This window comes from Alosa sapidissima, chromosome 18, assembly GCF_018492685.1.
Source record: "Alosa sapidissima isolate fAloSap1 chromosome 18, fAloSap1.pri, whole genome shotgun sequence".
Taxonomy (NCBI): Eukaryota; Metazoa; Chordata; class Actinopteri; order Clupeiformes; family Clupeidae; genus Alosa; species Alosa sapidissima.
The window spans coordinates 30,281,664-30,295,899 of NC_055974.1; the positions used below are offsets into that span (position 1 = coordinate 30,281,664).

At 46.9% G+C, this 14,236-nt stretch overlaps 1 protein-coding gene across 1 annotated transcript in view; it reads right to left on the reverse strand.

Annotated features, from left to right (window-relative positions):
• Window positions 1-5,110: 5,110 nt before the first annotated feature.
• The window catches only part of slc1a1 (solute carrier family 1 member 1), a 21,700-nt gene continuing 12,574 nt past the window's right edge, over window positions 5,111-14,236 (reverse strand). The window contains exons 4-12 of the mRNA XM_042070027.1: window positions 14,198-14,236; window positions 14,061-14,103; window positions 13,317-13,424; window positions 12,215-12,402; window positions 11,256-11,363; window positions 9,272-9,394; window positions 8,209-8,403; window positions 6,320-6,454; window positions 5,111-5,390 (exon numbers count right to left, since the gene is read on the reverse strand). The exon at window positions 14,198-14,236 is cut by the window's right edge and continues 76 nt beyond it. Coding sequence (XP_041925961.1) covers window positions 5,150-5,390; window positions 6,320-6,454; window positions 8,209-8,403; window positions 9,272-9,394; window positions 11,256-11,363; window positions 12,215-12,402; window positions 13,317-13,424; window positions 14,061-14,103; window positions 14,198-14,236 — 1,180 coding nt within the window. The 3' untranslated portion in view covers window positions 5,111-5,149. The remainder of the gene's footprint in view (window positions 5,391-6,319; window positions 6,455-8,208; window positions 8,404-9,271; window positions 9,395-11,255; window positions 11,364-12,214; window positions 12,403-13,316; window positions 13,425-14,060; window positions 14,104-14,197) is intronic.

Below are 14,236 nucleotides of genomic sequence, written 5' to 3' on the forward strand. Positions count from 1 at the left end.
AAACAATAAATACAGGCTCCTTGGCTACTTATGATATCCCATGAAAGTGCCAATCATGACCGGTGATATGAACACACATAAGCTGTGTCCGAAACGCAGTGTTGTATAAAAAGACTACATAAGCTGTGTCCGAAACAGTTCATATCATTGGTCACGATTGGCTTTTTCAACTGAACAGCTTTGTCCTCAATGCTCAGGTGTGTCGTCTAGGAGACCATTAAGAGGAAATGATGTCGCTTGCAGCTTTTCCGAGCAGCATCTCATGGCAACGGCCTTGCTGGCAGTTCTGAGTACTTCTCCCTAGGACCCCTGACCAGCAGTGAACAGAGGAACTCTACTGTGTTTCCTAAGGTGCAGAACCGTCAGCCAACCCAATTAGGGCTTTGGGGTTGGGTAACGAGAGTAGCTCAGGAGAGTCTTCACTACAGACTAGGGCTGTCACTTTACGTTCGAAAATCGATTGCACAATCGATTGGACCAAACAACACAAGTTTCGAAAACTAAAATAGGGAATCGATTTTAACCAAATATAAAATAATTCCGAAGTGCAGAAAGCATTGCGAACGCTAAAAAGAAAATTACCACCAATTTTACGCACCGGGAACAGCTGTTTCAATCAGCTGCTATGCTGCTCGTGTTTTGCCAAAAAATGGAGGACAACGCGATCAACCTGTGCGACATGTAGAGAGACGAGTGATGGGCCCTAATAACTTGAGGAGTTCGATGTGGAAGTACTTCGGATTTTTGGTATATCAAACTATGGAGAAGAACAAAGCGGTAGGCTACGCAAACTGTGCAATCGAGTTCTACGTAGGCGAAATTTGTTTGACATTTCTAATCGTAAACACAGACACAGCTAGGTTGAAGCATGCAGTCATGTCACTGATGTAATGGCAGTCCACTCGGCTTACTGGTTTTCGAGAATGTTGCACTTCTGTTTGTCATTGTGCACGAAACTTCACGCCAATAAATCATCAGAAATATTGCTGGCTTGCGTCTACAAGCGCCCTCTTTACGTTGGTCCTGCAGTTGTTTGTGGATTGGCCTATATTTGGCGTTGAAAATGGAAACGTCTTTAGACATAAAAAATCTATTTTACAATCGATTCAATGAACACTTATGTCTCAAAAATCGAACAGGATTTTTTCACAAAAGTGACAGCCCTACTACTGACAGGAAGCTGTGCTGTGCTGCTGGTTCAGAGTCTTTACTACTGACAGGAAGCTGTCCTGCTGATTCTCAGAGTCTTCACTACAGACAGGAAGTTGTCTTGCTGGTTCAGAGTCTTTACTACTGACAGGAAGTTGTCCTGCTGATTCAGAGTCTTCACTACAGACAGGACGTTGTCCTGCTGGTTCAGAGAGTCTTCACTACTAACAGGAAGTTGTCCTGCTGTTCTTTTTGTTGTTTCCTGCAGTCCCTCTGAAACTGTTTATCATGTCTGTCCACAAACACACCCACACAGAAGAAATCACACCACTCCCGTGCCAATTGTGTTCAACATCTTTATTTATAGGTATACATCCAGGCTCGTACAGAGACTAAGTTGCCTATATTTCAGTTCACTGATAGATAAAACCATGTGCTTTGTTTCTGATATAGTTTATGGTCAAGCCTTGAGTAATGAATCATCTGTTAGTTAGTGATGACTAGCACATTAGATATCAGTACTGATTGATTGAATAGCCAGGGCTTTGGACATGAACAAGCCACAATGTCCATCCCCAGCCCGCCACACTGTGAGCGGTCAGTGACACACTATGGGCTGTGTGTGGGTCTGAAGCATTTCCCAGTCTGTGTGATTGAACACGAAGTCACAACAATACGATGTTCACTGATTGATGTACCTACAGCCTATTACAATGGCTTGTTCACATTCATGCCACAGTGAGTGTTGATCATTTTGAGTGTGTTAATTTTATCGTCTCTCAATGGGTTGAACTGCAGGGTATATATATCTCAGGGTTGGGTGGTATGTGCATGTAAACGTCTCTCGGGTATAAAAGTGAAGTCCTCGCGCCAGACGGGCCCCCGGCTGAGGACTTGTCCCGCTGTGGCACACCGCAGTTCTGTTGTCACTAGCACGGAAGAGTAAAACACACACACACACACACACACACACACACACACACACACACACACACACACACACACACATTCTCATCCGCCGCAAGCCTGTCTGCTCTCCAAGAGCCAACACACACATCAGCAGTCAGCTACCCTCTGAGACGCAACCGAGAAGTAAACCCCAAGACAGCAGCACTGCTGCGCGTACACCCCAAGACAGCCCCAAGACAGCGCGTACACCCCAAGACAGCAGCACCGCTGCGCGTACTAAACCCACGCCACACGTACATAACCCCCCCCATGCGTAGGTAACCCCCGCCAGTGCCCTCTCAAATGTTTTCATGTATTCAACAAGCTCTGGGACACCCTAGAAGACACAAATTCAGTCTCTTTTTCATCACATTTTCTGGAGCAACATTTGCAGCTTGGACTATAAATTGGTCAGATTTGACACACCAAATCTGAGTTTGTAACTGGCTCCAGTGCTGCTGCCCTTTAGTGTACTGAGGAGGCGCTGTCGTTCTCGAATCGGATAGCCAAGGACAGGGAAATATTTCCATTTTTGGAATTTGGGATGTGAGTAAAAGTATTTTTCTTAATAGTTTTAAACTTAAAAAAAATTATACTTTTTAAAACGCTTTCTAAAACTGTCTGGTGTTATCCACTGTATGCAGAGGATTTTTACAGGTAAACCTACTACAGGGCAGTCTGCATAACATTACATCTATCTACAAGGCTCTGTGCCCAACAAACCCCAAAATTCTAAAGTTGCTGAGACAATTCACCTTATTCCGCGCGCAAACATGGGGGGCGCTAGCTTTGCCCACATTGTCTCCGAACTTCCGATTGAGCAGTACATCCATTGCGACACATTGAGTTAACAGAGCTCTATCGAGATGACTGGCGTCATATGTTATGGGTCATCCTAAAGTTAGGAACGTTTATTTAGGATTTTTGTGACTTAAGACATTTCTGTTATACACCTTTCCTATCTGAAGTTAGGAAAACACTGACTTTGGAGTGGCTGTTCTGTAATGACTTTTCTAAACTAGTTACCATAGTTACCAAACAGATAAGGATTTGCGAGTTTCTCCATATGATACAGCAGCCACTGTCACATCGTCTACCCACTCCGTAGGGCTGAATAGCCTTGGGTAGCGAAGTACAATATTGCAATCTGACCTCCTGATGGCATTTGTTGTTTTCCTCCCAAGTTAGCCTCTCTATCCTCTTCTGCCGTGTTATCCCAATGAAGCTAACTAGCCTCTCTATCCTCTGCCGTGTTATCCCAATGAAGCTAACTAGCCTCTCTATCCTCTTCTGCCGTGTTATCCCAATGAAGCTAACTAGCCTCTCTATCCTCTTCTGCCGTGTTATCCCAATGAAGCTAACTAGCCTCTCTATCCTCTTCTGCCGTATCATCCCAATGAAGCTAACTAGCCTCTCTATCCTCTGCCGTGTTATCCCAATGAAGCTAACTAGCCTCTCTATCCTCTTCTGCCGTATCATCCCAATGAAGCTAACTAGCCTCTCTATCCTCTTCTGCCGTGTTATCCCAATGAAGCTAACTAGACGGAGCGAGCCGACCGGAAGTTTAAAGACAACGTGGAATTTAAAAAAATGGGCGGGGCTGAATAAGGTGAATAACAAACCCCAACATTCTAACGTTGCCAAGATAATGCCAAACAAACCCCAAAATTCTAAAGTTGCCAAGATAATGTCAAACAAACCCCAACATTCTAAAGTTGCCCCAAAAACCCCAACAATCTCAGATGGCAAAGATGGGTTGGAGTTGCTGTCTTGGGATAAAAGGTCTCCACTTCAGCTCGTCTCAGAGGCTGATTCTCTCTCACGTCTCCACAATGAAGGCCATTTCAGTGCATCTTACACATATTGCTTCATGCAATTCTGAATTCTTTATAAAAGTTGTATAGAAAGTCCCTCCTCTCTATTGGACACATTCAGGTTTGGCACTGATCTGGCACAAAGACAAGATGACTCACAGACAAGAACATCCGCCTAAACTGAGCTGACAAGATTTCAGGAAAAACACAAGACATCTTCAGTGTAAGCTTTCAAAAGGAAAGAACAAATAGAGTGCTTCTAACAGGTTCTATTTTTATCGCATATTTGATTGGCGGGAATATATATTGACATCTCTGCTAAGGACATGCTATTTTTTGCAATATAGTCACACAGTAGTGCATTTGTACAAATGTCACCTTCCAGTATCTTCTGGCTTACACTCACTCACTCTCTCTCACACACACACACTGGTATCTCTCTCACTCTCTCACACACACACAAGCACATTGGTAAAACCTTTAAAATACAACTTTAAAATATAATTTGAACACTCAAAACAATTCAGTTTTACACTCTAGATTGTTCTATAGTACAAATGAAACATTAATCTGAAGCAGTGATGAATACAGAAATGTAAAGAAAAACATGATTCAGAATGAGGGACTTTCTCAGCAGCAATGTGACCCTCAACATGACTCTCGGAAGCCCTGTGTGTGTGTGTGTGTGTGTCTGTGTGAGTGTGTTTGTGTGTGTGTCTGAGTGTGTGTGTGTGTGTTTCTCTGTGTGTGTGTGTGTGTGTGTGTCTGTGTGAGTGTGTTTGTGTGTGTGTCTGAGAGTGTGTGTATGTGTGTGTGTGTGTGTTTCTGTGTGTGTATGTGTGTCTGTGTGTGTGTGTGTGTCTGAGAGTGTCTGCTGAGTACAAATGAAGGCTACAGCTAATGTGTACGCGTGAAGGTGCCCGTCTGTGACGTGGCTGCCCTCTCAATAATGGCACTGGGTTACACACACACACACACACACACACACACACACAAACATACAGACGTTGTAATGCGGCTGCCCTCTCAGTAATGGCACTGGGTTTATATGGATCTGTTCCGGCCCCGAATGAGGTTGCCTCTCTCTAGTCTCTAACTCTCCATCACACACCCCCCCCCCCCCCCCACCGCCATCGCCCCGCAGGCCTTTACAACTGCTCCCCCCACACCCCCCCGCCATCGCACAGCGGGCCTTTACAACTGCCTATCCCCCCACCCCCCCATCGCACCGCGGGCCTTTAGAACTGCGAGGTCTCGGTGAAGGAGATGGCGTCGCTTTTGTCCACCGTGAAGCCGCCGTTGACGTAGGACTTCTTCTCGCACTCCTCATCGTCCAGCGTGGTCTCCAGGGCGAAGGGGTTGACCACGTCCACGTCCGAGGTCACGTCCACGCGCTCCAGCTCCTGCCGAGACAGCCGCTCCACGATGCCAGCGCCATACGCGTCGCCCAGCACGTTGATCATGGTGCGGAACCGGTCGCTGGCAGATCGATAACCAATCAATAATCAATAATGTATGAGTGGGTGTTTCTCTGGACACAAGCCTATACAGTTTAAAGGCTAACACAGCTACAGCCTATACAGTTTCAAGGCTAACACAGCTAAAGGCTATACAGTTTAAAGGCTAACACAGCTACAGCCTATACAGTTTCAAGGCTAACACAGCTAAAGGCTATAACAACAACAACACATTACATTTATATAGCGCTTTTCTCGATGCTCAAAGCGCATCACATGGATGGGGGACCTCACTAGTAACCACCACTAATGTGTAGCACCCACCTGGGTGATGCACGGCAGCCATTATGCGCCAGAACACTCACCACACACCACACATCAGCTTGAGGTAGAGAGTGAGGGAGTGAATGAGCCAATTACAGTAGAGGATGATTAGGGGGCCAGATTGAATGAGCCAGGTTGGGAATTTAGCCAGGACACCGGGAAACCCCCTACTCTTTGCGATAAGTGCCATGGGATCTTTAATGACTACAGTGAGTCAGGACCTCGGTTTAACGTCTCATCCGAAGGATGGCATCTCCTACAGTGCAGTGTCCACTGGGGATCGATCTTTTTTGGTCAGAGGGAAGAGTGCCACCTACTGGCCACCCACCAACACCATTTCCAGCAGCAACCTAGTTTTCCAAGGAGGTCTCCCATCCAAGTACTAACCAGGCCCACACCTGCTTAGCTTCAGTAATTCAGCTAAGACAAGGTATCCATTGGTCTGGCTGCTGGCTATACAGTTTAAAGGCTAACACAACTAAAGGCTAATGCTGGCCTATACAGTTTAAAGGCTAACACAGCTAAAGGCTAATGCTGGCATTTAAGTAAGAAAGGAAGAAACATTACTGTAGTCCAACAAAGGTCCTGGCATAACAAATCTAGAAAACAATCTGTAACAGTACTTACATCAGCCAATCAACCGCAACTATGAGGGTGACATCACTGGCAGGCAGGCCCACAGCAGTCAACACAATCACCATGGTAACCAGGCCAGCATTAGGGACACCTGCAGCTCCGATGCTGGCTACTGTAGCTGTTATACTGCATATGCAAACACACACACACAACATACTGTGAAAAACTGTGCAGTGCCCCCTCTCACACACATACACACACACACACTCTCTCTCTCTCTCTCTCTCGCTCACACACATACACACACACACACTCTCTCTCTCTCTCTCTCTCGCTCACACACACACACACACAGACAGACAGACACACACACACACACACACAGAACATACTTTGAAAAACTGTGCAGTACTCCCTCTCACACAAATACACACGCTCTCTCTCTCTCTCACACACACACACACTGACACACACACAGACATACACACACACACACACACAGAGACAGACAGACACACACACACAGACAGACAGACACACACACACATACACACCAGTGTTGTGCTGAAAATGAGGGGTTGCCCGCGGTTATGAGTCATAAAAAAATATTTTAATGATATTCGGGTCATTTGCGGGCGGGTCAGTTAAAATTAATTAAATATATATTTTCTACAAATAGGCCTACTTAAAGTATCACGAGAAGGCTAGCGTCAATACAGTAAAGTCAACAGTAAAGAAGCTAAAATAATAAAGACATCCCTTCAGGAAAAGCGATATAGGCCATGGGAAATATTCTTAAAGTTCTTAAAGAAGATGACAGTAGTACAAGTTATGGTCTATGTAGGCCTACTTCTTGCGAAGTCATTTAAAAGTATGACAGCCAAAACGGGCACGACCAACATACAGTAACTCGTCACAAACGCGGCACTAAACCCGCCTAGCCAAACTGACCTGGACCAGCTTTTTTAGACTAGGCACAAGAATAACAAGTCGCTCAGTAAAATAATGCTGATACTTTGCCACCTGCCCACGTTAAACTTGTAGCCTACAGTCGTGAGCAGGCGCCTGCAGGAATAAATGTTATGGCACAGACTACACAGCCATATCTACCGGTATGTATAGGTTCGCACATGCATAAAAGTTACCTTAGTTCGTTGTGTTTGTGACTTTAAACAGTGTATGTGCTTTAGTAAAGCTTTGTGCTTCATTCAGCATTTTAAACCAGTTCTTACGCTAACGTTTTGACCAGCAATGTATCTCTCTTGCCTACCTTGCCTCACCATTTCTGTTTTCGAAAGAAAGATGTATGTCCATGGCCTTCAAATCTTATCCTAGTGTTCTAATCCTTGGTGGTTGCGTGCGTGCTTGCGCTCTTATTCTCATTCTCTCTCCTGCGCAAACATTATGTCCTGCATGCCTACTGCGTGTAGTTCTACTGCATAAAGTTTCGCAAATAAATTAGTTTGTTTTACAGAAATGGCCTACTGTCACCCTGCATGGTAGGCTACAACCAAAAGCACATATTTTGTAAATAAGCGGGTAGGATCGCGGGTCGGGTATAATTTTGTCCTAATTAATATTCGCGGTCCGAGTTGCGGTCGGGTTGATTAAAATATCGGTGAGCTTGGGCCGTGTGTGACCAAACCCGCGCAACACTGACACACACACACACACACACACTGGACACAAGTATCATACTGCACACACACACACACACACACAAACCCGCGCAACACTGACACACACACACAAACCCGCGCAACACTGACACACACACACACACACACACACAAATCCGCGCAACACTGACACACACACAAACCCGCGCAACACTGACACACACACTGACACACACACACACACACACACACACACACACACACACAAACCTGCGCAACACTGACAGACACACACACACACACACACACACACACACACACCTGATGGTGACGATCTGGCCCACGTCCAGTGCCATGTTGTTGAGCTGGGCGATGAAGATGGCGGCCACGGCCTCGTAGAGCGCGGTACCATCCATGTTGATGGTGGCGCCCACCGGCAGCACGAAGCGTGTGATGCGCTTATCCACCCGGTTGTTCTCCTCCGCACAGCGGAACGTGATGGGCAGAGTGGCAGAACTGTGGAGAGGGAGGGAGGGAGAGATGGAGAGGAGGAGAGGAGAGAGGGAGGGGAGAGGGGAGAGAGGAGAAGAGAGGAAGGAGAGGAGAGGGGAGAGAGGAGTGGAGAGAGGAGAGGGGAGAGAGGGGAGAGAGGGAGTAGAAATTAATGGAGAAGACGAGTGGTGTGTGTGGTGTGTGTATAAGGTGTGTATTGGGTAGTGTGTGTGGTGTGTGTATAAGGTGTGTATTGGGTAGTGTGTGAGGTGTGTGTAGTGTGTGTGGTGTGTGTATAAGGTGTGTATTGGGTAGTGTGTGAGGTGTGTGTACTGTAGTATGTGTGGTGTGTGTATAAGGTGTGTATTGGGTAGTGTGTGAGGTGTGTGTAGTATGTGTGGTGTGTATAAGGTGTGTATTGGGTAGTGTGTGAGGTGTGTGGAGTGTGTGTGATGTGTGTATAAGGTGTGTATTGGGTAGTGTGTGAGGTGTGTGTAGTGTGTGTGGTGTGTGTATAAGGTGTGTATTGGGTAGTGTGTGTGGTGTGTGTATAAGGTGTGTATTGGGTAGTGTGTGTAGTGTGTGGTGTGTGTGTATAAGGTGTGTATATTGGGCAGTGCTGCAGTACTGACCTGGAGGCGATCATGAGTGCGGTGTGTGGAGTGTGTATAAGGTGTGTATACTGGTCAGTGCTGCAGTACTGACCTGGAGGCGATCATGAGTGCGGTGTGTGTATAAGGTGTGTATACTGGTCAGTGCTGCAGTACTGACCTGGAGGCGATCATGAGTGCGGTGTGTGTATAAGGTGTGTATACAGGTCAGTGCTGCAGTACTGACCTGGAGGCGATCACGAGTGCGGTGTGTGTATACTGGTCAGTGCTGCAGTACTGACCTGGAGGCGATCATGAGTGCGGTGACTAGAGCCTGAGCCATGCCCAGGGCAAACGTGTACGGGTTCCTCCTCACAATCACAAGGTAGATGAGCGGCAAACACACCAGTGAGTGTATGGCCAGCCTGTTAACACACACACACACACACACACACAGACACACATACACAGACACACACACCCACACACACACAGACACAGACACACACAGACACACACCTGAGTAAAACACATCTTACTCAGTGAACAGGCTGTACTTCTGATCAACCCACTACGTTTGTGTTTAGTTCATAGTGTACAGATTTATATTAGAAAGTGGCAAAGTTCTCCACTGTCACAGAGAATGCAGCCGTCCAAGTCTCCACCCACTCCTAAGGGACAGTGGACAGTGTGTCATGCCATGCTGACAGCAAGGGTCCTAAAACTGTGTTTTATAACTCTGTTTGTGGGGGCATATCTGTTGTGAATGTGTGTGTGCATGTGTATGTAATGTGTGTGTGTGTGTGTATATGTAATGTGTGTGTGTGTTAATATCTTTAATGCGAGTGCACAGGCAGCCACCCAGGGAGATAATTGTCCAGCATTTCAGCAGCAGACACCTCTGCATGACTCAGCACGGCTACCACCCAGAACCCCCCCCCCCCCCCCCCCACACACACACCTATATTTCCACCTCCCCTCTTCCTCACCGTGTCTTCTCCCAACCACCCAAAACACACCTCCTCTCTTCTCACCCCCCCCACACACACATCCCCATCTCCCTTCTCTGTCATTACCCCCCCCCCCCCCACACACACACACGCACACATCACCACCTCCCTTCTCTGTCACTACCCCCACCCCACACACACACACACACACACACACACACACACACACACACACACACACACACACACTCACACTCACACACACACTCCCTCCCCAAATGGCTGCAGCACTCCAGTGGCCCAATATTCCCTCTGCGCCGGCAGTCCTGTCAGGAGAGATTTAGGGGCTGCACGGGCGCAGCGCTTCTGAAAGGTCTTATTACCCTTCAGGTTGGGGCTTATCAGCACTGGGGCAGTGTCCAGGCCCGGGGGTGGGGCTTATCAGCACTGGGGCAGTGTCCAGGCCCGGGGGTGGGGCTTATCAGCACTGGGGCAGTGTCCAGGCCCGGGGGTGGGGCTTATCAGCACTGGGGCAGTGTCCAGGCCCGGGGGTGAGGGTGAGGGGGTGGGGCGCCGCGGCCATGAATCTGGCTGACTGGTGATGGAGGGTTGAGCGAACTAGCACCTGCAACATTAGCTATGAATCTGCCTGAATGGAGATTGAGGCTGGATCGTGCTAGCGTTAGCAACACCGTCCCTGAATATGGCTGACTCCAGACAGAGGTGATGAATTGAGGTGGAGGGTGTAGTAACATTAGCTGTGAATATGACTGCAGTTGGAAGGTGGAGTGACTTAGCACAAAGTCCTTTCAGGCAAGTCTTGCCACTTGGCGGTCATCTTGGTAACACCTCTGGGCAGACATTTTGGACTGTACAAGATCAGGCTCCTATTCAAATGAGTGGTGAGGCATATGTAACTCCAAATAGCGAAGTCATATTGACATAAACAGTACATCGGGCCAATCTGTGTTTAAATCTGGCTGAAAGGAGAGAAGATGGTAGAGTGAGCTAGTGTTGAATGAAGATTGAATGAAGATGTAGAGTGGAGACATAGAGCTAGCGTCTGCTACTCTGAATCCAATTGAATGAGGAAGTTGGGTGACAAGCTAGCATTAGCTACATTGAATTCAGTAGAATGAAGATGTAGGGTGCAGAGTTAGCGTTAGCAACACTGAATCCCAGTTGAATGAAGATGTAGGGTGTAGAGTTAGCGTTAGCAACACTTAATCCAGTTGAATGAAGATGGAGGGTGCAGAGTTAGCGTTAGCAACACTGATTCCAGTTGAATGAAGATGGAGGGTGCAGAGTTAGCAATAGCTTCACTGTTGGCACTCACCCACTGAGCACTGTGACCACATACAGGCCCATCTTCCAGAATATTTCCCAGTTTTCCACCTCGATGATCTTAGCTGCGATGAGGAACAGAATTCCCACCGGCATGTAGCTGCAGGAAAAATCCACACAACAACAACAGCAGTGTTAGAAACAAACAGTGGCAAAATCAATCCCTCAGGACATTACCTGCACTGACACAAATTATGAACACAGGATCTCAACATCTGTAGGCAAGGCAACTTCATTGATCAAATTTGCATACACAGCGTGGCAATTCAATGTGCAAACAGAAGCAAAGCAAGTGAATAATAGTACACAAAAGCATACTGTTGGATTCTCTGGTTGTTGCGTTGTGTTTTAGTTCTAATGTCTGTATTGAAGATGGTCAATAAAGCTTGACGGCGGGATCAGGATCAGCGATTAGATGATGATTTATTGTAGATGGTACAATAATGAATAACAGAACACAGGCTAAGTCTCAAACAGTAAAACTGTGCAGAGTCTAACAGTTGTGATTGTTATTAGAAGCGGCTGCTGAGCCTTCCGACAGAAGATGCTCCTCGGGTCGCTTCCTCGATTCGTCTCCGAGTCAAAAGATAAGACAAAGCCTGTTATACTAAAACATACAAATGTCAATCATACCAACGTGGCAGGTGCCAACCAGTGTACAAAAAACGGCTCTGGCCAAATGGAGATACTAGCCCGAACAGGCCAACATGCTATCTCCCTCGGCACAATATGTACGTATACATATGTGCACACGTGTGTGTGTGTGTGTGTGTGTTTGTTCTTACCACATGATAATATGAGCCAGTCTCATGGTGGCCTCATTGAGGGCATGTGTGTGTGTGTGTGTGTGTGTGTGTGTGTGTGTGTGTGTGTGTGTGTGTGAGAGAGAGAGAGAAAGAGAGAGAGTGGAGCTGTGGAGTGTGTGTGTGGTGTGTGTGTGTGTGTTCTCACCACATGATAATATGAACCAGTCTCATGGTGGCCTCATTGAGGGCATCGAAGAACTCCAGCAGGATGCGCCCTCTCTCGCCCATCTTCCCAATGACCAGTCCGAACGCCACGCAGAAGACGATCAGGCCCAGCACGTTGATCCCGTCCGTGTACCCCCGCTCCACCTTGTAGTTCACCTGGGTGAGGTTCTGGAACGGAACGCGGCAGGCCAGAAGTCAGAGGTCAACTGAAGAACACATCACCTGTCAATCACCTGTAGCTTCAAAGAGCACAGGCTTCACTTGTTCTCTATTCATGCTGAGGGATAGATAGATAGAGGGATAGATAGAGGGATAGAGGGATAGATAGATAGAGGGATAGATAGATAGAGGGATAGATAGAGAGGGATAGATAGATAGAGGGATAGATAGATAGATAGATAGAGGGATAGATAGATAGATAGAGGGATAGATAGATAGATAGGTAGATACTTTATTGATCCGCAAGGGGAAATTGAAGAGGGTGGCTTAGTGCCCAAATGCGTCTGTCTTGTCAAATGCGTCTGTCTTGACACGTTTCAAATGCGTCTGTCTTTGACATGTTTCCAACGCATCTGTCTTTGACATGTTTCAAATGCGTCTATCTTTGACATGTTTCAAATGCGTCTATCTTTGACATGTTTCAAATGCGGTGCGGTTCAGCTTGTTAGTACCCAGATAGCAAGAGGCTGGCGGACCACTGTCGGTCCATTGGGGGCATAGCTGGCGGTCCGCTGGCATTTTGCTCATCGGTCCTCTGGCGATCCACTGGCGGGTTGCAGACAAGTTGCCCAATATTTTGCCACTATTGGTCATTTGTTCAGTTATACTCCATATATCATTTTATTAACTTTTCTTAATATTCATGACAATTTAAATTTAAAGAGATGGTAGTCCAACGAGCGTGTGTGTGCGTGGGCGTGTGTGTGTGTGTGTGTGTGCATGGGTGTGTGTGTGTGTGTGTGCATGTGTGTGCGTGGGCGTATGTGTGCGTGTATGTGTGTGCGTGGGTGTGTGTGTGTGTGCGTGTATGAGGACAGCAGCCGTGTTTGAGTGAGGGCAGAAGGTTTGAGGACGTTTCCTACCTCAGCAACTGTTGCCATGATAGTTGGTAGGGAGGGGAAGGTGATGGTGGTGGGTGGCGCTGTGGGGGGGTCGTTAGGAGGGGCGAGCTCTTTACGCTGGCTCTTGTACTGTAGAAACCCAACGGAGAACAAGAGAGGAGTCACACCACCGTTAACAAGAGGAGTCACATCACAGTTAACAAGAAAGGAGTCACACCACCGTTAACAAGAGGAGTCACACCACCGTTAACAAGAGGAGTCACACCACCGTTAACAAGAGGAGTCACATCACAGTTAACAAGAGAGGAGTCACACCACCGTTAACAAGAGGAGTCACACCACAGTTAACAAGAGGAGTCACACCACCGTTAACAAGAGAGGAGTCACACCACCGTTAACAAGAGGAGTCACACCACCGTTAACAAGAGGAGTCACACCACCGTTAACAAGAGAGGAGTCACACCACCGTTAACAAGAGGAGTCACATCACAGTTCCATTCTTACAATGAAAACCCCAACATGAAAAGAAACCAACTAAAACTTAGTTAAAATAATTTTCTCATTATGCAATGCAACTTAATTACAGTAATTCCCTAAATTTCCAGAGTTTCTTGTCAAGCACATTGTGATATTCTGTATTTTTCTTTAATAAACCAGTAGACACTGAACGGTCAGATTTGATCATAAATGTGTTTCCAAAGATGACCACTAGATATGAATATATAGTATATTCGGCTGTAAAATAAATATTTTTTTCGTCTTTACCTGCTGGAAACAGGCCTGGACTAGGTTCTCTGGGAACATGTTCCTGTCCAGAAAACATTAAAACGATTAGAAATCAGCCCAGACACCACAGAGCCACCATTGCTTTGGAAACGACCTTTCGCCGGGGTCAGTCTCACCTGACGAGGTCGAGCAGCGTGTCCACTGTGGTGACGTTG